Source organism: Perna viridis, chromosome 12 (assembly GCF_037379345.1).
Source record: "Perna viridis isolate PV_CMFRI_1.1 ecotype Kerala chromosome 12, ASM3737934v1, whole genome shotgun sequence".
Lineage (NCBI taxonomy): Eukaryota > Metazoa > Mollusca > Bivalvia > Mytilida > Mytilidae > Perna > Perna viridis.
The window spans coordinates 18,262,610-18,289,192 of NC_142456.1; the positions used below are offsets into that span (position 1 = coordinate 18,262,610).

General features: G+C 33.1%; 3 protein-coding genes across 10 annotated transcripts in view; 2 read left to right on the plus strand and 1 right to left on the minus strand.

The window, feature by feature from the left end:
• Positions 1 to 3,029, minus strand: part of LOC148601539 (SCO-spondin-like) — a 28,096-nt gene extending 25,067 nt beyond the window's left edge. Inside the window, exons 1-3 of the mRNA XM_088556413.1 lie at positions 2,971 to 3,029; positions 1,374 to 1,623; positions 233 to 341 (exon numbers count right to left, since the gene is read on the minus strand). Coding sequence (XP_088412539.1) covers positions 233 to 341; positions 1,374 to 1,623; positions 2,971 to 3,029 — 418 coding nt within the window. The remainder of the gene's footprint in view (positions 1 to 232; positions 342 to 1,373; positions 1,624 to 2,970) is intronic.
• Positions 3,030 to 10,794: 7,765 nt separating this feature from the next.
• On the plus strand, positions 10,795 to 15,426 carry LOC148601540 (beta-1,4-galactosyltransferase 5-like). The gene is made up of 6 exons (XM_088556414.1): positions 10,795 to 10,959; positions 11,306 to 11,493; positions 11,818 to 11,940; positions 13,152 to 13,247; positions 14,497 to 14,635; positions 15,283 to 15,426. Exons 1-6 carry the CDS (start codon positions 10,795 to 10,797, stop codon positions 15,424 to 15,426), a joined length of 855 nt encoding a protein of 284 aa, XP_088412540.1.
• Positions 15,427 to 20,385: 4,959 nt separating this feature from the next.
• Positions 20,386 to 26,583, plus strand: part of LOC148601541 (lisH domain-containing protein ARMC9-like) — a 29,068-nt gene continuing 22,870 nt past the window's right edge. For 7 of the 8 annotated variants that reach the window (XM_088555506.1, XM_088555507.1, XM_088555508.1 and 4 more), the window contains exons 1-4: positions 23,661 to 23,807; positions 24,239 to 24,331; positions 24,550 to 24,577; positions 25,006 to 25,097. In XM_088555506.1, coding sequence (XP_088411632.1) covers positions 23,664 to 23,807; positions 24,239 to 24,331; positions 24,550 to 24,577; positions 25,006 to 25,097 — 357 coding nt within the window. In that variant the 5' untranslated portion in view covers positions 23,661 to 23,663. Of the gene's footprint in view, positions 20,511 to 21,689; positions 21,809 to 22,231; positions 22,358 to 22,979; positions 23,148 to 23,657; positions 23,808 to 24,238; positions 24,332 to 24,549; positions 24,578 to 25,005; positions 25,098 to 26,583 lie in introns of those variants that run through there. The other variant, XM_088555513.1, reaches the window with a different exon arrangement.

The following is a 26,583-nucleotide window of genomic DNA, read 5'->3' on the forward strand; positions in this document are numbered from 1 at the left end:
TACTGAATATCTTTTAGACAAAAAATGACTAAATTGGGGGAAATGATGTGTTATCCATTGCCTGATTCTTACACAGAATGGTACTTAATAACCAACTAAAGAACACGGAAAATGAGTTCTTCTAAAAAATAAAGCAAGTTTAAACAAATAGTAATAAAACGGTATCGGGAAAAAAAATCACTCCATATGTTATCTTTCTGTGGGCAACGAAAAGTTGTAGGAAGAGACTGACCTATACATCCAACCCTTAGGTATTTGTTATTTCTGTAGTCCGAGTTCGTATTAGTACAACCACTTGGACAGTATATCTTCTTACAGTTGTAAGCTTTCATATACTCCCTCTGAAATCAAAAATTTATTCTTGACTTTATTTCATTGCAATTCCGCTCAAGAAATGATTTAGATTCTCATTCTATTGTATTGTTTCGCCAGTTCGATAAAGTCTCGAATTTGTATGTGTATGTATTCCAAAGGGTCTATTACTTTCCCATTATACACAGTCAAACTCGAATCTTATGCTAATAAATGTATTCAAATTTAAATTTCCCAAATTATGATTGTACATACGTTTTGTAGTTATGTTGATGGATTTTTTTCTAGTAATTTCGGTTCATGTAACAACCCCAACACGAAAAATTTAATGCCAGTTATGTGCACTGGTCTCAATTTGTTGAAGCGTGTATAACAAATGCAGAATGAAAACTACGTAAGCAAGCTGACAGATCATTCCCGGATGTTGAAGTTCCCGATAAATTCTCTAGTTGTCCATGGCCAGTTCTCACATAGTTCTCACTGTAACATATCATTGAAATTATCGTGAATTGAGTTTAAATTGGCTTCCCTTAACTCATCGATCTTTCCTGGTTGTTGAAATTCTTGTGAAGACTTATTTGTTACTGTTGTTGTAGTACTCGTAGCGTTCTACTCAAACAAACCGATAATTCCTAAGTGTTAGTAGCCGTCTTCTCAGACAGGAATCAGACAGGAGGTGATTCATGCATGTCAAAAACCCACCGAAGTCAGTTTTATTTCTGATTCAGAAACAGTTATAGATATAACCTGTCTTAGTTTTTCATTTGGGGGTTAAGTTTTTAAGATAAAATTGTATTGATAGAACACAAAATTAACACTCTTCAAGAGTTATCGTTCTTGATTTAGTGTGATTTGGTTGATTTTAGTGGGAGTTTAAAGTGTAGTTTTCTCAAAAGTACAGTTCTAAATTCAGAAAGAACTATTGTCAAATAAAATATAGCATATTATGTAAACCAAAAAAGCAACGTCTGGTTCATGGGTTTTTTCTACACCATGAATCACTTTACCGATAGGCAGTATCTGAATTTTATGTGGACTGGTACTTAAGTTCTCTAACTTACCGATTTTTCCCAGTTGTTGAAGTTCTCATGAAGTTCTTCCAGATTACAGTATTCTCTACATTCTTCATTAGAACCACTCGAAAACAATGATGTGATCGCAGAGGTGATAGCTCTTTTCTTTCTCGAGTGCAAAAAATCACTGGCGTCCTCTTTGTCTGTGAATGGGCTATCTGAGTCGGTATCTACTTTCGGGCTGTAAACGAAAATAAAATGTAGCTGGGTCTGGGCAGCAGATTCCAAACAAAATGGCCTGATTATCAAAAAATTAATGTTTATTTATAAAGTAAACCTGTATTGTCCAGACATTTTTTTTAATTCAAACTATTCTTTTATTAAGTTCAATTGAATTTCATGAGGTTATTTTTTATCGGATGATGAAAATATAATCAAAGACTGAAGTCTTCAAAGTTGCTAATCGTCAAATATTCTATGCTACTGGTTTTAGCTTGCTTTCAACATATAAAATGGCACGAATGCGATGTAATTTCACGTGATATATCCGTTTTTCCGACACAGTCGGTATTGAGTTTGTTTTGACATCATGATGCTTAAATATGTCAACCTAACTGATGTAGTTTACAATCTCGCATTTCATTGAACGAATGTGATAGCAACCGTAGGGCATTGGTGTCTGGTATATTTTCAATCACTTATCTTTTATACATTAAAGAATTGGTAAAAATTAACGTGTTGAACTGAACTAATAAAACAATTGAAATACGGAACATAGTACAGTTATCCAACTGTTCAGCAAATAAAATATGCATTAGATTTGGGTAGTAATAAATTAGGGAGAATATACGTTGGCTATCTTTTTTTAAAAGATAGTACTTTTTTTTTTTTTTTTTTTTGCTTACCTTACATAGTCTATACTAAAATGATTAATTAAGTATTTAAACAAAAACTACGTTTTGCCTTGAAATTCCCGATTTTAAATACCAAAATTTTAGATCATGGCTTATATTAAAAAATATTAACTGGTATATGAATGTTAAAAGAAAATGGTACAATTCAAACACATATTATTTGCAAAAAAAAAGAACGGAAATCTGTATATTTGATCTCTTGTCGCACACTATAATCATTTCTTGTCCAAATTCGGGAAAGTAAGCAAAATCTCTGAAGAAGGTAGACCTAGGGTAAGGGACACATCTCTTGCAAGTCATTGGAACGTTTGTATTCATTTTACATTAATATCGTGTAAGCATCAAAGTAACTTGTACTGATTTCATTCTATTTCAAATGAAAGCTTGATAGGCTTTGGTGAAATTGAATATGCTATAAACATATCATTGATTTCATGAGTTATGTCCCTTATACTAGGTCAACCTCCTTAAACCATAGCATAAAATGGAATATTTCGATAATTTTGAAATGTATAAGACAACAAATTTAAAAAAAATCAAAATTGATATTTATTTGATTAAAAAAAAAACACTTTTATACAAAAGATGTATTTTGTACAATGGTATGTACTTTACATATAAAGGTTTATAAAGTTTGTTTGGTTCACACACATCAGATTCTCAAAGAATCGCTCAAGCAAAAAAAGAAATACCATTTTGCCCCCCTCCCCCCCCCCAAAAAAAATACTTACTTGGCCAAAATTCCATCTCCAAGGCAAACTAGGACTATAAGAATGTACACAAATTCCATGGCCTCCCTATGCATAAACGGACATAACGAAAGTTGTAGAATTTGGAGTTAAGCTTTCTTTCCAATGGTCCTTAAAGTTTTATCAACATTACTTAATTTTTGACAATTTATGAAAATATTTGACATATAGATATTTAAATGTCAACTTCTTAAATATTTCAAATCCATATTTATAATTGCTCTATTTACCAATAAAGAGGATAGGCATATTTCAGGCTAAGGAGTAGGTACACTAAGAGGTAGGTTTTGATGCATCGATCGAAATCAATCTAATTTCACTCAAATTATTAAGTAGTAGTCTTTATAAAAATCAGACAGGAGGTGATTCATGCATATCAAAAACCTACCTAATTCACCTTTATTTCTTGTTCAGAAACAGGTACTGATCACACAATTAGTCTTAGTTTTTCAATCGGTTGTTGCGCTTTTGAGAAAATAATTATAGATTGTACAGGAAATTGGCACTTTGCAAGAGTTATCATCCTTGATTTGCTTTCATTTGGTTGATTTTAATGGTAGATAAATAAATGATTTTCTAAAATGTGCAAATCTGAATGCAGAAATAATTACCGTTATGTGAAAGTATAGCAAATGTAGACCGATAAAGCATCGTTTACTTGGTGAGTTTTTCTTCATCATGAATCCCTTTACCATTGGTAGTGTCTGAATTTTATATGGATTGGTACTTAAGTGTTCAGTGTGTTTTTGTTTGATATAGTATATACATTTGTACATTATATGAATATATGCATATGAATATAATTTACTGCAAATTTTGAAAGATATATAACTTCATGGCCGAGTTCGGGTTGCTCATTTATTTTTTAGTTTAAAATTGTGTCTGTATTCTTGTAGTTATTGTGTATTATTTATGGTGTCTATTTTTTTTTGTCTTGTTTTGTCCCGGGATCATTAATATCCTGTTCTCAATTATTATCATGTTCTCCTTTCTCTTTCTTTCAACAGTAGTACGCTTATTGTTTTCAAAAATGTAGTAAATTAGAAAGAAAACCGTCATTGTTGTTGCCATGTCAGTCTGTCTGTTTATCTTTAGCAAAGTTTGTAAATCCCTTTATATATCCAATTTTTCGTATTTGTATTAAAAATAAAATCTTAAACAGTCAGTACAATGAAAAATGAAATACTTTTTACGAGAGAATTTTTTTTGGTACAAAAATATAAATTCGGAATTATATTTTATCTGTCGTGGTCCTCCACAAATTAAATATTTCCAATACCTAAAACAAGTACATGATTGTACATGCTTCGTCTGTTTAAAATGGTTATATCTTACTAACTTTATAATACATTTGTACAAGCAGTTGTAAGAACAAAAATATGAGTCCAAATTAGACATTATTCTACCATGTCCTGTGGCGTCAAGTGTCCTTAATATTTTGGTCAAATAGAATCTGTTTTTCGCAGCGACAAAAAGTAAGTAGTATTCAAAGTATATTTAATTGTTGTGTGTCCTATTAATTGATCATTAAAACAAACAAATATCAAAACTTAAAAGTTAAGTTATAATACAAACATCACCTAGAACGAAATGGGTTAAGCTATTTAAAAGTTTTATTAGAGTGCATCCTAGGTTTTCGGAGCGAATGTTACATGTGTCACGTGTATTGCTATTAGTAATTATGTGTAAGTATTTGTAAGAATCAGGCAAAATGGGGAAAATCAAAAACATGTATGTCAGATACCCACTGATTTGATAATATAATTTAACTCAATGATGATTTTTCAATTTGATACTTTTTGATCTCTGTATCAAATCCATTTGCTCAGAAATGTTTCCGCGATGAAAATGAGATTTTTGACAGAGATATCTGCCCTTGAAATGATTCATTTTCAGTGCATTTCAGTGAAATTATAACTCAATTTACCAACATGATATGGAAAATCATGTCCCTATTCATTGATTCTGATGACTGATGCAAATAGTCATATTACACTTTCAAAATTGGTGGGATTTTTCATACCATGTTTCACCCTCTGCCTGATTCTTACAGAGACTGACACGTGTTTAATTTTAATTAGCTGTAGTAAGCTTAAGAAAGTCGTCAGAATCAAACATCAAACATGGCACCTATACGTATCGTTCAGTCGCCTAAATGAACGTTGGTTCATCTGCACCTAGTACAAGTAAAAAAGGTTGAACTCTTGCCCTGTTCAAACAATGACGACTGAGTTTGTTAGTAAACTTAATTTAATCTTCTGATGAATCAGAACGATTTAATTTAATATACTGTTAAATTTTAATTCAAACAAGCAAATAAAAAAGTGAAATAAGTGTTTTTTTAGAATTGTTAAAGATAGATGGTTCAACTTTTATGAGGTCACTATCCTCTTCTAATGGTTGATTAATTGACTGATTGATTGATGGGTTTAACGCCCGAGCAGCAATATTTCAGTATACATATACAGCCTAGCTGGCCGAGGGGTCTAGGGCGCTGGACTTCGTGCAGGCGGTGTTGCCATAGATGTCACAGCGGTACGCGTTCGAGTCCCGCCGACTGAACGACCAAAAATTTATATATATACATATATGTATGTATGAAAAGGGTGATAAAATGAACATGAAATCACAGGTTCGACAAATTTTGATTGCACTGGAAATAGGGAGAGGAAGTATAGTCGGGAAAACTAGCCTCCTGTGGATGAGCTCAATTGTTCCTTCTCCGATAGAATACCAAAACAGGGTTCTTTAACGTGAGAATAACATGGCATCTTTCCCAACACGTTGCACCACTGTGGTTCGCAGTCAGGTTTTCCGTATTAAGGCCTGACAACCCTACCATGTCAAATGCCAGGGGTACCCCATTCCATCACTTGGGGCACACAACCCAGTTTCTCTGTGGGCCGAGCGCCCTAGCCCCCAACCAGGGTTCTGAGGACTATTTAGTCGCCTTTTACAAGCTTAGCGCTGCTGTGGTCGGCCTATTCATTTGACATCCGGGCCCGCACGGGACTCCTCTAATGGTGTGACATCTCTCAACGTTTTTATTAACCCAGCGTACATGTCATTACTTTCTTGATAATGTATAGCCTTCACACATGCACAACATAATATTGAAGTTTGCAGTATTACATGTAGTACAATCATGATTAGTGCATGTAGTACAATCATGATTAGTACATGTGTCTTTGATACATTTGTTTTGTATTTACAAATGGAGGAATTTTATTGCAAAAATTCCTCTCTATTTCAATCAAAAGTATTTTCTAGATGTTTTTAATGTTTTTGTCTACCATTGACGCTCCGCTATCACGCGAAATAATCTCTTAAGTGACCTATGGGTTCATATATATATATATATATATATATATATATAGGTTTGAAAAATTCCCAACGATGTTAGAACTGTCAAATTTGCGATGCAAATTTTTGGTCGTTCCCTCCGCGGGGCTCGAACTCGTACCGCTGTGACATCTATGGCAACACCGCCTGCACAAAGTCCAGCGCCCTAGACCATTCGGCCAGCCAGGCGGGACTCGAATTTTTACCGCTGTGACATCTATGGCAACACCGCCTGCACAAAGTCCACCACCCTAGAACACTCGGCCAGACAGGCAAGTACAAGTTAGAGTCCCGCGGAGGGAACGACCAAAAATTTGCATCGCAAATTTCACAGTTCTAACATCGTTGGGAAGTAGTGAGGTGTGGCGTGTTCGCCTATATTGTGCATTCTTCTCTGACACGCAAAAGAAAACTTCAATCAATCAATCAACCTAACAACCATGCATATTAAACTACTAACCGGAAGTTAGATTTATTAGGAGATATAGTAAAACCTTTGTCAAGGATTTCATATTTTTTGTTACTGTAACGTCAACTTCTACATCAATCGTCAATCTCAAAATTTGTAGCCCATTAAATATTATCCGTGTTTCATGATAGAAAGTTTAATATTTAATGAACCCGGTGAAGTTGGTTAAATCACAACTTGATCATGCAACGCTCCAGTTTCTGCGCGCGAAATTTAGAATAATTTATTTTTAAAGGCGAATGATCAGACTATTTTTTGGTTGTATTATCCTAGACATTTTTCAGATGAAAGTAGGAGTCGAAGAAGAAAGTGTATGTGCGATTTTTTATAAAAAAAAAATAAGGAAATAAACTTTTTTCTGTCGTAAACAACTATACATCAGGAAATTAGCTAGCTACATTCCACGGTATATTGGAAAATTTGACAAAAATGGGAAGTAATGCCCTAGCATACCCACTTTTCTGGGAAACCCTGGGTGGCACCCCTTCACAGTGTCTGGATCTGCCCCTGATTTTAGATCAGTCATTTTATCATATTATTTCAGTAGAATTTGCTGTCATTTTGTAGCACAAGCAAACCGTCTATACTTGATGAAATATTACTAAAAAATACGCTTATTTTAAGAGTTAATGATCCGAAGTTTTGATGTCATTTTCGCTCATTAGAAGTCAAAGGTCAACTTCAAAGGCTCAATAGGGGAAGAATTGCTTTTACATTTTTGTCATTTTCTATGAAACCGTTTGTCTTTTCTTGACAAAATTTTAACATAGTTTAGCTAAGGTATTCTGCGTAGTGTAAAGTAGTCTAATAATATATTTTGTCTTTTCAATTGTTAAATATGCCTCCGACTATCAGACCCAAGAAATTCAGAAATTGTAAAAACAATAGTAAAAACGATTAATGTTAAGGTTTTGCATTTGAAATACAATCAATGATATATCAAGATATATTATGGAAAAATTGAATGAAATCCTAAAAAAAAAAAACAAAGCAAAAAATGACCTACAATGCTGTCAGAAAGGTCAACAAGATTTATGTGGTAATACGTCGGTTTGTTTTCTATCTGACAAAACTGAAATAGAAAATTTAATAGCGAAAATCAATTAAAAATACAGGCAATCTGATGAGATGGAAAGGAAATGTTAGTGGATTATGTAAAGTAAGTCACTGGCGATACAAAGCGATTTTAGAGAACTGAATCAAAATGCACTTTCCTATGACTAATAATAAGAAATTTCACGTGAAAATCGTGTGTAATGTCTGGTACTGTCGACATTGGTGATATGCTTAACATAGGTAACGCGATATACCCGTTAGGTTGACTTATGTTCTTTGCAACGTGGTTCTTTGACACGACTTGGACATATTTCAATCAACCTCCGATTGATAGTTCTTAGATGAAATTTTTAGAACTATTTATTTCGAAATTGAATGCATATAATTCATCATATAAATATAATTTATGTATCTTTTAAACGTTGACTACAGTTCAGATATACGTTTGGAAATAATAAAGTATATGTGAAATTAATTTACAAAAGTCTTAAATCATGATTTTTACTTTACGTCGATCTCCCATGATCAAATGAATAAATATTTCTGGGTGCATGGTTCGAAACCCTAGCTCTTACACCAAATCATTATTCAAATCTACAACCGGACGTCTCCTACCAAAGACATTATTTGAATTTCATTTTAGCTCCACTCAAGACGAACACAAATACTAAATCATGTGCCATGCCTGGCAAAGAACATCATCACAAAATATTGGTGTATTTATGGTATTATTTAATACCGCGATAATACCAGTATAACCTAGTGTAACCAATTGATACCATTAATGTCAGTGTGGCCTGCTTTTATCTGTATCGCCTAATCTGATTTCTTTACTCGGGTCATGTTAGCATAAGGACGTGGGATAGTAAACCTATAATTTTGTCCTTATTGATATAAATAAAACCTGCGATCTTGATGGGGAAGAGGAGGTGGTAACAAATTTGAGCAACACTCTCTTTTGATGCTGTACATGGCAATTTGAGCAAAGTTTGATTTGCTCAAAATTAAATCTTTTTATGATTAATATTTACAAGAAAAAAATTACTCTTGCTTTTTTTTCTATTGTGAAGTGGTGATTAAGAGGTGGGTTTGTGGACCTATTCCCTTTTAAGGTACGAGAATTAAGTGATAACAATTAAAATATTATGCAGAAATTCATTAATGATATTTAATTCCACAGTTGTATTAACGCACGCGTACAAAAAAATAAATCCAGGAAGTATCTACATTACCATTACGGATAAAATAAAAACAAAATATGTACATGGATGTATTGCAGTGCTCATTTTTACTTATTGTCGTTGTTTCCCTCTGTGATGCGGGTAAGTATTTGACGCCTAAAAATTAATTCATGTATATAGTTCCATTCTGTCTCCACCGCAACGACGAAAAGGACGTAGAAATATCAGAGTATGTGCGTCAGTCACACTTGAAGGAAACCGCTCGACAAATTTGAAAAGATTGTTAGTCACCATATGTATTTTGCCCGCCATTATTATTTGACAAATTTTGGAGATGGACGTAACTCCTCAGAAACCGCTCTACAGATTTTGTTCAAATTTCGTGGAATTGCTAGCCACCATACGCAGTTCATCATATTTTGTAGCCATTAAAATTTGACACTTTTGACAGGAGTTATTTGACTTTGTTAATTTCGTACATGATACACTATAGGAATACTTCATGGACAGAACTCCTCAAAAACCGCTCAACGGATTTTGTTAAAATTTTGTTGGATTGTTATTCCGCTACACTATAGAAACCATTTTGTTGACGCAACTCCTCGGAAACCTTGCTCTGAACAGTGTGTCAAAATTTCGTAGGATTGTTAGTCGCCATACGGGTTTATCACACTGCGCGGCCATTAAGATTCGACGCTTATTACAGGAGTTATTTGACTTTGTTGAATTTGTAAATGCTACACTTTACTTGAAACACTTTGCGCACATAACTCATCGGAAGCCGCTCAATAATTTTCTTCAAAATTTGTCTATGATCGTTAGTCACCATACGTAGTAAATCATAATACGCCGCCATTTTGATTTGACATTTTACAGGAGTTTTGGAACTTTTACGCTTCAATTATTTTTGTCGTCAAAGAGATTGTGCTTGCATGTACATTTATGCTATGAACTCATCCTTTGTGCATGTGTTTTCCAGCTGAACCTACAACGAAGATGTGTAGCTGGTCGCCATCTAAACTTCGTAAGCATATGTGACATGTAGTATCTGTATTTTGTTCACAACCGTCGTTGGCTAGGCATGCTGCATTTTAATTGTTTAATGATTTTGTTGTTTTCTTTATGATTTTTTTATTTTTGTTTTAAGTAAAAGGGAAAATGGAAACATTAGTAATGTCATAAATTAATTGACCTCAAGTACATTTTAACATTCCATGCCGTGCATATGACTTGGGAAAAAAAGAAAAGAAACATTGTGTCTTATTTTTGACCTAAGTACTAAGTAATGTTGCATGATATTATAATATTATACACAAATTAGGTTTACCCTTTCTAAGAATTTTCATTTTTTTTTTTTTGCACTTTGAAGATTTCCTCCATGGACCAATCCCATCTCCTATTCACTACGACCATATAGACTGCTATACAGTATGTGTAAATTTTCAAACGACAAGGTCACTACTTATTTTAATTCCAGGAGGCTGTCAGCTTCCGTTGTACTACACTAATTATAACTTGAGTCAAGAGGTTGGATTAAATACTTTAAAGGTAAAAAGCTTTGAAATAGAGAATATACCCTTTGCACAGGAGATTAGATTTTAAGTAGGGTTTGTTACCGCACTCACATGTAAGTGCTTATACATTATAGATATTTATAGTGTTGGGTCAGGTATTTTTCTTTTCTCTTACCCAGATGGACGGCAACCATTAAATAGAACAGCATATGAATACCCTCTCCTCGAAAACATCAACAACTTTATGAAATTAGCATCGTATAAACCAATCCATTGTTTGGCTAAGCAGAAAGTAGCTGTTATTTTACCTTACAGGGATAGAGAGCAACAACTCAAAATATTCCTTCTCAACGTCTTACCTAAATTATACAGGCAGAACCTCGAGTTTACAGTTTATATCATAGAACAAGTAATTCCTCTTCTATACCTGTATCTAATGAACAATAGCGTTTTTAATTCTTTTTTTAGAAACAATGAGGCTTGTCTAAACCAAACCATATAACCGTACCATTGTTTCAGTCTGACTATTCCTGTTCTAAGAAATGTCATGCGTCATTGTAATTTTAGTTAATTTTTCTGTTCGTTAACCACGCCCGACTTTTGCAAAACCCAATACTATATCTGGTTGACATTTCATTGACATGTATGTACACCTTACAAATTACAACTATTTAAATCGAACAAACTTTAAGTAATAATCAGACGATTAAAAAGAAATGACGCAATACCAATAAAATTTTATCAATTGTTTTCAGGCAGGTACGGATTTGTTTAATAAAGGCGCCCTGATGAACATTGGATTTCTAGAAGCAAGCAAATTAGCACATTATGACTGCATAATTTTTCACGATGTTGACATTCTTCCTGAGGACGATAGAAATTATTACATCTGTGGAAAAAATCCCCGACATTTGGCTGTTATGGTGGAACAGTTCAATTACAGGTGCTTTTCAGATAGGCTGAAACGATTTAAACAAAAACAAGTTTTATTCAGATCCGTCGACTATGGTAACTTTTTAGTAAGTTATCGCATAAAAATGCCTAGGGACAAAGACGTAGAGGATAACATCGCCATGGATACCATTATTAGAACGCAATTTCTTTTATGTTAGAACATCAACTTCATGCAGTAATGTGGTTTTTAACATAATTATCAGTCAAGTATGCTGTAACATCGCATACCACGCTTATACTAAAAATATGCTAGACTAAGCAATACAAAAGCGTACTTTTATCTAGTTAATATAAATGAACATTTTCTCATTAGCTTATTCCACTCTGAATTTATTGGTGGAATCACAGCTTTTACGAGGGTACAGTTCAAAGATATAAATGGGTTTTCTAACCTGTACAAAGGCTGGGGTAGTGAGGATGATGACGCATACAGACGGTAAGTGAAGCACACTGATAACAGCTGAACATGAGAGAAAATGGTCCGAACTCAACCAAAATGTTAAAGCATTAAAAATGATCATAGCTCATTCAAAATGCAAAATCAGTGAAAAATGTTATAACTCATCAAAAATGCGAATTGATAGTGTAATATTTATGAAATATGTTTACTGTATCATTATCACCTCGTTCACCAATAAAATCGTCAGCACACTTGGCAATGTATGCAACGCACACACTGTAAACCAGAAACAGTTTTCATCAACAATACATGCTTGAAATAAAATATTTGATTGGTACTCAAATCCTTGTTGCATTTACAATATAAAAAAGTTGATAAAAATATCGGGCTTATCAGCCCCTATGTTTGTTAACAAACTTATATACATGTATAAATAATGTAAAAACAATGGCTTCAACGCACATCTGTCGTGGTTAAATAGTAAATGAACATGTACGAGGTACATATATCCTTAATTCGTAGAGACAAAAGTCCACAACTAAAAATTTTCCAAAAAAAAAGAAAAAAAAAGAAGAAGAAACCATAGACCAATCGTACCACTTTATGAGCAGACGCAGTCAGTACTTCCGTTCGGTAAATGATTAGATGTCAAATTTACTAGAAATCGTCGTATTATTTATTGAGCTTGCACATAACTGTTTTTTTGTTTGTTTGTTGGGGTTTAACGACCGAGAAGCAATATTTCAGCTATATTCAGACGATAAACATGAAATTGATGATAAAGTGAATATGAAATGATGATGAAATGAAGGGCAATGAGGTCGACAAATTTTGATTGCCACTGCAAATAGGGAGAGGTGGGTATGGTCGGGCAATTTAGCCTCCTGTGGCGGAGCCCTATGGTTCCTACTCCGGGAGAATATCACAGTAGGGTTCTTTAACGTGCGAGGAACGTGGCATCTTTCCCAACATGATGCACCACTATGGTTTGCGGTCAGGTTTTCTGTAATATAGCCTGACAACCCCAGCATGTAACACGCCAGGGGTACCCCATTCCACCACCTGGGGCACACATCCCAGTTGCTCTGTGGGCAGAGCGCTCTAGCCCCCGGCTAGGGTTCTGAGCACTAGTTAGTCGCCTTTTACGACAAGCTTAGCGCTGCTGCAGGCCTATTCTTTTAACACCCGGACCTGCACGGAGCACGCGAAAGGGTCTGTTGTCACTTAACATTACTCTCCTATTTAAGGATTAGAAGTGCTGGATATAATATAGACAGACCGGATTATAATGTTAGTTTCTGTGGCAGTATCCAACATGAAAAAGCAACTCGCGGGAACGATAGGTATGTAAGAATCACTTAATGGTCAGGATGTGGAACTCAAGCTGAATATGTCATGAAAATACTACTAAGCCCTTTAACATGCCACATACAAGCTGTTCTTTTTATATACGATACAGAAAGCCTATGTCATCAATTGCTGTGTTAATGCCACAGTTAGTAGATTTGCTATGAGAGGTACATGTATGCATGCAACCAATAAACTTTTTTCATTTATTCTTTAACTTAAAAGGAGGAACTTGTATACAGAAAATCTATAGAACCCTCGACCAGTTTTGTGCAAAAATATTTATAGTTATTGGCTTAACTCTCTCTCTCTCTCTCTCTCTCTGTGTGTGTTTTTTTCACAAGCTCAGAGAATGGAGAATTATGCATGGTGGCAGCGGCGCTCCTTACTTTATGTTTTTAGTTGCTCCGTTAGAAAAAAAATGCTTTTATAAGTTTCGACTGTTACAGATGTTCTGCCTCGCCTGTCTTTTGTGTCTTGTTTTACTCATTTTTAGCTCACCTTGCCAAAGGCCAAGTGAGCGTATGCCATCACTTAGCGTCCGTCGTCGTCGTCGTCGTCGTGGACAAATTTAAAAAAAAAATCTCCTCTAAAACTACTGGACTGACAGGTTTTAAACTTGGCATAATTGTTTCTCAGTGTGTTCTGCACAAAATAACCATTGGGATTGTTGATTTATGAAAAAAAAAAACATGACCGCCATTACTAAAAATAGAACATAGGGATCAGATGGCAGTTCTTTGCAAATAACTCAAAACCCGATGCTTTTAACAAATTTCTGGCATGGGTAAAATTGTTAAGCATCATGAGAAGGACCTATGCCGAAATTTTCAAAACCATTCATTGACTAATGTAGGAGTTACGACCCCTGAAACAATTTTCTGAACTTTGAAAATCTTCTTCTCTAAAACTATTTAAGATCATTGAATGAAAATAAGCATAATAGTTCTTTAGTGTATTGTGCTCAAAATGACTGTTGTGATTTTTAATCAGTGAATAGATATGGCTGCCTATACCAAAAGTAGAACTTAGAGGTCATAAGACAGGTTTTTTTTTAGCAAAATTCTGGTTCAGGTCATAAAAATGCATTTATTGTATTTGATAATTTAGTTGATTCTAACTTAGCCTGTTTCATTCCTCAAGTTTTTCAAATAAGCAAATGGTTAACCAGGTGAGCGATTCAGGCTCTCTTGAGCCTCAAGTTTCTTGTTCAGTTTTTGCTTTGATATTTTCTTTCCTTTTCAGGTGTACTATCTTTTTCAATTACGGACGTTACTGGCAGTATGACGGTTTAAATAATATCAAGTATAGCGTAGTTAAGACTAATACTTATAAGATGTTTCATAGGTATTTAGTTAAATTTGACACCGATCTTTTACGTCAGGTAATAACATGTATGTTAACGAGTAAGGTCTGGGCTGTGTTGTTGAAGTTGACTAGAAGTCCAGTAATTATGAGGAAAAGGAATCCACTTCATTGGATTGTTATTTAATCGGTACCTCTTCGGTTTTGGCGTTTTGTGCATTTTTGGTATCGAACAAAAGCCACCCGCTCTAATTATTATGTTTCCACAACTTCTTAATATATTGTTCTTAGTTATTATTATTTTTTTCGTCTAACCAAAAGAATATTAGAAATATAATACATACTAAAAGATATTACACCACATGGTCTGCTCTGTAAATGACAAAATGGACGCCGTTCGAAGAGAAGAAATCCCAAAATTCGGGGAAAAAATTGTAGAGGCGTAGAAATTGATTGGGAAGTTGAGAGAAACATATATTACCATGTGCGTAACATATAAATATAGATTCTATTTATTCTATCTAATTTTTATACCATTCTTGTTTAATGTTGGTCATCGGTATGTTGATTCTCTATCTCAGACATTCATTCTTTGTTTTTTTTTTATATTCTAAAATTAGCACTAGAAGTTCACTTTCTAGTATTTACAGATATTTGTCAACATTGGCCTTGTTCGTTTACGTTATTGTATTCAATGTGTTTATTCAAACATCTTTTTTATTGCAGGATATGGAGTATTTAGTCAAGAATACTGAACACAGTTCTTTACTATCTAGATATCCAAGTTTTGAGGACGGTTTCTGTAAATGGTTTCTCAATCAACAATTGTTCGAAAAGAGCTTTATTGACAACACATGTGAAATGACATAATCAAATAACTGTGCATGTATATATATACTATCTTTTTAATTACGGACGTTACTGGCAGTATGATGGTTTAAATAACATCAAATACAGCGTAGTTCAGACTAATACGTATAAGATGTTTCATAGGTATTTAGTTAAATTTGACACAGATGTTCTACGCCAGGTAATAACGTGTATGTTACGAGTAAGGTCTGAGCTGTGTCGTGGAAGTTTAAACTGTGGGAGGGGTATGTTGTCCCATTGTCTATATATATATAAACAATGGGACAACATACCCCTCCAACTACACGGTTTTTGTAGACCTACATACATATAGGGTTGATTATTGATATATTTGAAACACTGTTCTGCAAACAAATGAATGCAGCGCTAGCTCAAGAAATAGTCAATGTAGCGGAGAAAAAACGAACTTTGATAAAAAACGGTTTTCCAATAAAAAAGATATACATATGCACAAAAAGTGTTAGATTCCATTATAAAGTTCATTTTTCAAGCCTTTGAAAGAATGTAGTGTATGTAGTTTTTCGTTTTGCCACCCTCCCCCCACTCCATTCCCCAGGGGACCAGGGAATAGTGAAGACTACAACCACTACAAGGACTTTTCAAATTTGGCAGACAATTATAGTTTTTATTTGACGTTTGGTATCTGCAATGAAACAAAATCCTGTAGTTGTTTGCCTAACTGTAACTAAAGCGTTAACATGTTAATATTTTAAATGGTATCAAACCTATTGATAAACGAAAAAAAAAATACAAATTTGTTCTTTTTACTCTTTTTACTTAAGTTTTTCTTCCGTCGACAAAGTGTGCGAATCATGATTTTTATTTCCCTAGAAAATGCAGTTGGTTGCATTGGGACATTTGTACTGATCTGTTTATGATCATGCATACAGAAGAAAACGAAGCAAGATATAGTCGTTTCATTAATACGGGATATTCCAATAGAGTTTATTGGAGAAAGATCTCGGAAATTTTAACCTCATTGCATTGTTCTCATATAAGCAGCTCATTGCATCTGCTAAATACTTGAGCCATGTATGCATATCTGAAGTCAGAAGAATATTGTTAACTTCTCGATAGACTTGATAGGTTTTATAAATTTATGCACGTATACACATTTTGTAGTTCATTTTCAGACAGTCAAATAGCTGTATTACTTTTTTGTCATTTAGTAACACAAAGAACCTACACAAAACTTGAAGTGTAAAGAGTAATCAATGGAACCAAGCATAAAATCCAATGATATAGACCAAACAAGGACAACAGATACACACAACCAATAAATAACCAAATAATGCGTACAAAGAAACAAAAAACAAAGAAGCAACTCTGACTCAACCAACAACTGGTAATTTGGTAAAATTGTAAATTGTAATTTTTCAATTGTTTGTATAATTAGTGTTTATTTAAATATTTTTGTTAAGCTTTAAAAGAAGGAAAGATGATAATATAAATAATCATTAAATATTCCATATCTTTATAATTTACAAATGTACCTCCGAACGTTTCTAATATTTGTACTAAATGTGGATTCATTGACGGTTTCTATGTTCCGGATTGTGTATTTTTATTGCACCTCGTTTGATACTCAATTTCCCTAACGCTTTTTTAGATACTTCCCCCAAATGCATTTATAGGGATAATAGTATATTGCTAAGTCAATAACAGGTAAATGTACGAAATCTGGACAACCTACTCTAGGTTTATTTGACTCATAAATTACTGCATTCTGTAAATTTAATCGATAAATTTGATACTGTAGCGATTGACACCGGACAAGTTATAGATTGAAAGTGAATATATGGAATTATTTCATTCTTTGTTTGAAACCGAAATGTTGATCACCTCAATTGTAAAGGAAAAACCTGTATAATCTGGCACCCTAAGATGTGATATTTTTAATGTTTTCCCTTATTTGTGCCCATTTCTGGCTTTTATAATACTTGTAACTTCTCATTTTGTTTCGTTTGGATCTATTTCGTTACTTTTCGGTCCCATTCGTTTTGATTCGTTTTTTGTTCGTTCCGCAGTTTATATGTACCCTTTACTTTTTTCCGCAATCCGCGGAGCTTCCGAACTAAACATTCAAACATGAATTTAAAATCTAATACACCTAACTAAAACCGAAAGTGAATATAGGACAAATCGACAAAATATACATCAATAATGCTGACAATTGAAGGATAAATATAGATCAAACAAATGAATGAATCATAGTGAGTATTTATAATATCTGCGGCTTGTCTTGGTATGTTCAAATGAGGAATCATAATTTTCAACCGCTCGACAACAGATGCTAGTCCACACTACTTGAGATCAGATTTTAAATTGACAAAACAAAAGAAAAAGAAATTCCCGATCTGTCCCATATGGCACTAATTACTAATCATTAATATTTTGGCATGTCTCTCAGGATTTGGCTAAAATATTAGTCATGGAAATTCGTATTGGCGGGGGGAAATCGCCATCTTTAATCCAAATTTCAATTAAATAAAATTGTAATAATGTAGAAATCTTCTATGTCAAGACAGTAATATTGACTAAATTTCTAAGTTGAACAGGTTATGGTGGTAACTGTAATGTCACAGGCTGTCCCAACGGACAATTATTAAGTTGATATGCGAAAACTCATCGCTGGAAATAAGAATCAAGAATTCTGAATTCGATACTCTTGAATGAATTCTTGAAATTTTAATTTCTGTGAAAAAATCTATGGTGTCGCAGTATCTCTCCGAACAATTCAAAGTGTACTCCTATATTGGCGATTTATACCGTAGTAAATGGTACCTGTAAACTGCGGAACGAAAAAAAGAATGGAGCGTAACGAAACGAAACGAACCAATACAAAACGAAATGAACCGGAGTGAAACGAAATGAAAATCATTTGTGTAATACGACACGGAAATAACCTACCAGCACAAGGCGGAAATAACTATCTCGGAATCCACTTATTAATAATCGTTTTAATGTTACTTGAGAGATCGATCTAACACAGATATACTCACTTTCTATTTTTGGTGCATGATAATTGTATTGAATATTAATCGGAAAATTACCAAATATTTCTGTTGTCAAAATAAAGTGATTCACCTCATATTTATTGCTAAATACAGATCGGTCAAAGTTTGAAGATCACATTTCCGTTTCTAGATGAGAAGATTTTTTTTCAAAGTTAACAAACGATCTATACAATAGGTGACAAGCGGCAACAGACGCCACATAAAAGCATTACATAACATATACCTCTGGACATTGTAGTGATATATGATTTAGAAGTTCTCAATGCAATCAGCCGAAATGAACGTTTTGTATTCAGTAGTTTCAATCTTTGCTTTATACAGAACAAGACTCCCCGAACATTCTTCCATGCACATTGATTCGCTTTAATGACACATACATGAATGTACATGTAGGTGAAAAGATACCTAAATATCATAACTATGTTGAGTGTAAGGGGAACACAGTTAATCTTTCAAGTTCGTGCATGGATTACAAATCTCATTTTTACAGATCATTTGCAGATCATGCACAATTGTTTTCGGGTATGACCTTGCAACGTACATAGATGTATATGGAAGCTAGTTATGATGTTGTACATCCTATTTAGAAAACTGCATGCGCAACTTATTTGACAAATATGTTCTCTGCAAATGTTTTATGTAAATGTTATGCTATGTGTAGCCTCCCTCGTGCTACATTTATAGCTAAGAATAATATTTGTAAAAATTAATAGAAAAGAACTTTACCTCTGGTGCATGTCTCAAACGTTAAATTAGTTCAAAGCAACCTATTTGGAACTTTTTGAACGTAATACATGAATTTCATTTTGTTCTTAACAGAATGCATGTGTATTTGGTAATACTTAATATACTTACCTTCCCTCTTCTTTGGTATCATAAATGTCTGGACTGAAGGAGCGATTCGCTCTGCTATTTCAATCGTAATGCTTTATCATTTGTTTTAATAACACCATCCTCGCTAATCATACGAATTGTTTAAGACTTTTTAAATTCTGAACAACCGAAGTGAAGCCGTCACCATTTCGTCACGTAGTGTGAGCTACATTGATGACGTTTATAGTCGAAATGAAATCTAAGCTACACCCCAACTCTATTGCGAGGTCGCAAATTTGCGATTCAAATTTGATCGCTCCCTCAGCGGGATTCGAACCCCTCTTCTCCGACATCTATTTCAAACGCTCTAGACCAGTTACTCGGCTAGATAAAATATAGCTTTCGTTAACCGAGTGATACTTTCTCGTAAGTAAATCTAGAGCCCGAACATTAAAACATGATGCCCATTACTTCGTTTTTTTTTTAAATCTCGAATAATCTTTTGTACTTGAATTGATGTTTTAAGTACCAGTCCATATAAATCCAGACACTGCCTAAGGTAAGGTGATTCATGGTGTAGAACTTTAACCTCACACTAAAATAAAACCAAATCAAGAACAATAACACTTACAAATTGTTAATTTCATGCACAGTCGATATAAATTTTATCTCAAAAGTACAACCCCAAAATGAAGAACTGAGACTGGTTATATGATCTAAAACTGTTTCTGGACAAGAAATAAAACTGAATTTGGTGGGTCTTTGACATGCAGTCTGATTTTTATAAAGACTGCTACTGTATTATAATACTATAATTTTGGAGGTAGAATCTGTCAAAAAATCCATGATGTTTGCTTTTGTTCTTTCATCCTGATTTTACAATAATTAATGTGATGCGCTACATTAAATCAGTTTGTCCATAGAAATTCTGCGCATTTTTGCCACTTTAATATAATACTCTCATTTCGTTTCACTCTATTTAATGTAGTTTTGGTTATTTTTGTTTCGTTTAGGTCCATTTTGTTTTAGCTTGGTTCATTTCGTTTCGTTTCGTTTTGGTGTATTTCGTTTCGTGTCGGGTAATTTTTTTCGTTTCGGAGTTTACAGGTACAATTATAAATAAACACATCAAAGATCTAGATCATGCGCCTTTCTGATTATGATTGTTTACCTTGCATACCAAAGCAAAATATTTGATTTCTAAAAAAAATGTTGATGGGCAGCCCTTAAAATGAATTAGAGTCGAATGTTACGGTAAAAATTGATACACTTTACTAAAATCGCATTTGTTATACCCCCATTTTGTCGTATCAAGTTAAAAAGTGGCAAGGTGAATGCTTGTTGACGTTTAGTTTACATCCACTAATCCAGGTAGGCACATTGCATGAGTTTATGGTGCCCATTGAAAGATTAATATTTTATTCATTTTAAGTTGGTTTCTCCCATGTAACTTTGCAAATGAATAGAGATTGCATTACATATAGAAAACTTTGAATTACATGCTGTTTTATCCAGTCCTTATCAACTCCTTTATTGAATTTGTCATTGGCTTATCTGGACACCAAAATCAAAAACTAGATGGGTAATGATCTACCAATGTATTTATTCATCATGACCTCTTCAATAGAATGCATGACCTGATTCCAATCTGATTCCTAAATTACACATGTAGGTAAACCAGAAGTCATAAAAAGAGTTTTGACAGCTAGATATATTTTGCTGTTAATGCTAAAATAAAGTAATCTGCAAATTGAAAACTTAAGAGTTATTTCAGTTGTTTGGGCTAAAGGCTAGTCATCTACAGATGTGAGAATCTCTCTTTGTTTTGTAATGTGTTGAACTTTAACAGAAATAACACAAGCATAATCACTCTAAAAAATTGTGATATGCATCTGATTGTGATGTAATGGAATAACAACACCCCTATAAAAAATGATGGGATTAAGGAGTATTTCTAACTTTTAACAGGCTCTAAAAGAAATAACTGAATAGTATTACATGAGAAATGCATTTGCCTCAACTGGCTCAAGTAACATCATATTTCATTGGATAATACAATGTATTGTAAATTTCAGGAAGCCTGGATTATCAACTCCATGATCAAGAAATTCATTTTTTTTCAGCAAGTACAGAAGAATGTTATTTAAAAAATTTTGATTGCCTTTCAGTTTACTGATTTTGTCAACATAACATTAGAAATAAGATAGGGATAACCATATTGTATTTGAATATGTGTGGCATCAGTTTTGATATGCAAATCTCACTCACTCATCATCCTTAGAAAACTCAATTTTGGACTGTCAGATCCACTATTGATGCTTCAAGATTTGACAATACAGATAAATGTATCTCCTTACTAGTCTGAGAGCTAAGGCATTTCAAATCATAAACTGGGAATAATGTTAAAATATTTTTATCATGTACATTTTTAAGGTGTCCGAGAAAGTCAAAGATATAACTGTAAACATTAAGATAGGATATAGAGCTTCAACATGTCAGGATCTCTGTCTGTTGTGTCCTTTGAAGGAGAACTCAATGCCATTGTACAAGAGGTATGGATTTATAAGTTTAATCTCTAATAGAATAGTCACATACATGTACGTGTTCATGCACCTATATTTTTGTTATTTGAATTTAGATTTTTATCCATTATTATTTCATGTTTGATTTGGTTGGCACGTTTAGATATAGTGTGTTTTAACCCTTATTGATATAACTGCATGTGCTAAATGTACATGTATACCTCTTTAGTTTAAAAAAGGGTTTTGGTGTAAATATTGAAATTTGAATAAACCAAGTGCAATATACCATACATTTAATTGTAAAAATATGATAATGCATCAGCACATAATTCTGAATCCGAATCCACATTTCATGAAGTACACATATTTACCCATTTTCCTCTAAGATAAGCTGCGATGGTACTTGCATTCCATTTTTTAGATTACAAGTAATGCCATTTATTGTAATTATAGTACCTTGAATTTGGAAACTTCGACAAAAGTCTGGTGTCCTTCCAGAAGGAATGTGAAGGGAAACAGAAGCCTATTTCTACTCAGATGATCAAATCTAAGTCAAATCAGAAACTTCTAGCCATACAGGTAGGTGCATGTTTTAGTTTTAATCACTTAAAAAAACTTCTAGCCATATAGTTGGTGCATGTTTTAGTCAAATCAAAAACTTCTAGCCATACAGGTAGGTGCAAGTTTTAGTTAAATCAGAAACTTCTAGTCATACAGGTAAGTGCAAGTTTTAGTCAAACCAAAAAAAAAAACGTCTAGCCATACAGGTAGGTACAAGTTTAAGTCAAATTAGAAACTTCTAGCCATACAGATAGGTGCAAGTTTTAGTCAGATCTAAAACTTCTAACAATACAGATAGGTGCACATTTTAGTTTTATTCACTTAAAAAACTTCTAGTCATACAGGTAGGTGCATGTTTTATTTTTATTCTCTTTAAAAAACGTCTAGCCATACAGGTAGGTGCACATTTTAGTTAAATCAGAAACTTTTAGTCATACAGTCTAGACAAAAGTGTGAAGTCAACATTAGGTTTATTTTTGATAATAGACTTACATGTATATGTAAGTAATTTTGATATGAATTGCATAGCTAAAAGATTTGAAAACTATAGACAGAGAATTACAGTAATGAAATGAAATTTAATGCAGATTCTTAATTATCGTCATCTATTTACTGTGTGCACTTCTGTTTCATTTTTCAGAATGAATTAATGCAAAATTTTCACAAGGGTAAAAGAGACAGATTCTTCAAGTTATGGGGAGAGAACTTAGCTGCATCAGTTAAAGACCAAGACCCTGTAGCCAAAAAATTAGAATTCTATGTCAACATTTACTTTGCCGTTTACCCTGTCAAATTTGCTAGAGGCCAGGCAAGTTTTATCAAGTGTATTTCGAACAATGATTTAGTTTTAATTGTAACAAGCTATCTGATTGGTGGGTTCTCGTGGAGCAAACTATGTTATTTTGTATAATTTTGTTTGGCACTTTGACATCATTAATTGCAATTGTTTCACAGTTTGTGATTCAAATAATAAAAACAAAACAATGTTTTGATTCTGGACCAATTCTTCAAATATTTGGACTGGAATTCCTCAGAAATTAAATTAAAAGTATTTTTTTTTTAAATTCTGAAATGGTTATGTGAAATGACTTGTAGAAAAACTAAAAGCATTTTTAGATAAGTTGAACATACATGTAAGAAGTTTTTTTTAAACCATGTGACCACAAATTTGAAGAAAAAGAATTCTGCATTTTGAGGAATTTTCAAAATTTTGTGTTACTTTTGTGGCTTTACTGGCTTGTGAATAAATAATATACTATTAGTAAGCTAGAAAGACTATTACTTTAAATATTTATAAGCTCTGTCTATATTGTAACAGAGAGATATGGACAGGGCCATGCAGGATTTTAAGAAATATCTAGAAAACAGAGGAGCTACGTTGAGTCAAACAACAGAGTTTTTGCCATACTATGCCTTGCCCTTTGTGCCTAATGCCAAAGGTCATCCATCATACAAAGAATTGTTTACAGTAAGTAACTAGTGTGTTTACAAGTAAAATCCAGGTTTTCCCAGTGTTGTCCACTGAGCTACATTTGTAAGCATTACTCCTAAAACCTGGGTTTTGTCAGTTCTCATGTGTTTGTAATTAAACCAAAGAACTTTAACAAATCAAACTCTTGAAGAAACTAAGGAATTTTTTTCTGGAAATAGGAACCTTCAGTAGATGAGGAATAGTTGAAGATTGATGCATATAAACTTTTCTTACACATAATGTGCCCATGTGACCTCATCTCTACTGATATTCCGAAGATATTGTAGTTAGGTTTTCCCAGAAAACAGGAAGTTGTAGATTATGTTTACAAATGTTTAGAACAGTGCACTAGTAGAATAGTCAGACATTGTCTTTATCTGTCCTTTGTTTTAATGAATTTAAAATTTTTCTTTTTATCTTATTTTTAGGATACTTGGGTGAAGGATTTAGAGCTCAGACTTGAGAAGTTCTTAACCTTGACCTTGAAATCTACACCTCAACCTCGACTTTTTGACCTTTACGTATCCTTGCAAACTTAGTTACTCATGTTCCACACATGATTTGTACAATCTGTTTTTCATTCCCACCATTGAATGAAATTCATCATCATGATATATTCTTCTGTATTTAATTCTTTTATTATTGATTTTAATTTCCAAGCTTTGCAACATACATTGTTTGTGATATTTATGAGTTTGAAGTTAAAAAAAATAAAAGTTTTTCCTTAAGAAAATCACAGAGAGGTAACAAAGTTGGAGATGAAAATGGTAAGTGTAATCCACGGCAAGAAATTACATATGTGCCATGGCACGAAATTACATATCTGCAAAAAAATTATTTATACACATATGTACATGTATTAGTAATTGTATATAAATAAAATGTTGATAAACAATTTAAATACAGTACATTCTAAATAACAGGATCCCCATTTAAACAAACTCCAAATGAGTTATACAAATAAGATTTTCAAACAAATCTACATAATAAATACATTTCTGACATATATATCTTCGAGTATTAATATAATGTATTTATTTCATCTGATTAATTAGCTATTATTAGTCCATAAAAGAAAAGAAGAAAAATGGAATATGTAAAAATATAAAGATAGGTTTTTGTACATGTAAATTTGATTGTGTAATAATGAAGTTTGTTTCCTTTTCTTCTTATTTTGCTTTACATGTGTTTATAGAGCAATTTCAGCAGATATCACGATTACAACAACAGCTAGTAGATTCAGAGAGGAAGACCATGTCGTACATTAAACGACACAATCGTGTTCAGGTATCTGATCACACACGAAACCTCTCTGGTCTTATCATGCATGACCATTGTTCAGTAGTGTTTATGTATTTTAGTTCATATTTTTCTTTTTGATTTTATTTCATCTCTCTTTATGTAGGGTCTGATTTTCACATTTATGTATATATAAATAGAAATACAATAACGTCTTTAAAGGTCAAGGTTGATGCTTGCTAGATGTTGACCTTTGACCTATACAGATAACAGCTATGCTGCTGGAGTATTATTGGCTTACTGCATAGCAAATCAAAGGCAGGATTTATTAAAGTGTACTGTAAACCAACTTACTTTTGCTAATAATTTAATTTCAACATTTCACAAGCAAGATAAAATCACCAAAAAACCCACTGCTGTGAAATATGTTTATAATAGAATGTTAGACTGAAGCATAGCCAAATGCTTGTTGGACTTGATTGTGGTTAATGAAATTTTGAAGATGGCCTATTTAAATACATTGGACATTAGCCACATCATTTGTCTACGCTTTTATTTCAATAAAAGTGTGGCTAATGTACATTTTCTACTACTGCTAACACAGAAATTTGATTGACGTAATAAGTATCTGCATAGATAAATTGGATTACAGTAATATAGTGATGTAGATTTAAATATAGGATTCTAATTTAAGGTTAAAACTTTGTAATCTGTCCCCCACTGCATGCTTTAATTAATGTAATTATTTCTTCTGCATGCTATTTCAGTATTCAGTCTGGTAAGTCTCTTGCTTTTACTGTTTTTTTACATTTATTTTTGATAAATGTTGTAAATCTATTTCTTTGAAAAGTGGTCTGAATCATGTTTGCATTCTGTTCTGTTCAGAAAATTATTTTTGAATTATTTTGTAATTGTGTAGAGCCAGTATTTTTTTATGTTTTGGTAAAAAGTAGAGCTCTGTATAGAATTAGTATTTTTTTCTGATTAGAAAAAAGTTCAGTTTTTCAAATTCAGCAGTTGATTTACCGGGTAAATGGGTAAGAGAATTTTTCTAACTGTAAAATTAGTCATCAAATATGACATCATTCAAGAAACTAGTTTAGTAACATTTGGATTGTGACTAGTTTTTCACTGAAGATTTTTGTGAATCTACCTCATCTTAAGATCAAAACTTATTTTGCCAGATTTGTATAGCCACAATACAGCTGCATGCAGAATTATTATAAATACTAGTAGTGCATAATTGCATGGGAATTATGAAAAGTGAAAAATATTTTAAACTCAAAAATATGTCATTGATATCTTAAACTATTGAACAATTTTATGCATGATATAGTCAGAGAGACAATATTGCTTGTGTTTACTATGGAAGTATTTTTGTTCTTGATTCCCTGTTCTTCTTCCTATCTTATCTCTGTATAAATATAATATTGCTGATTAAAATAAAGTTTTCCATTTCAATACTACTTATGCTGAACTTTGTAAACCATTGAAAGTTGATATCCGTAATCAAAAGTACTTCCACAGTGTGTAA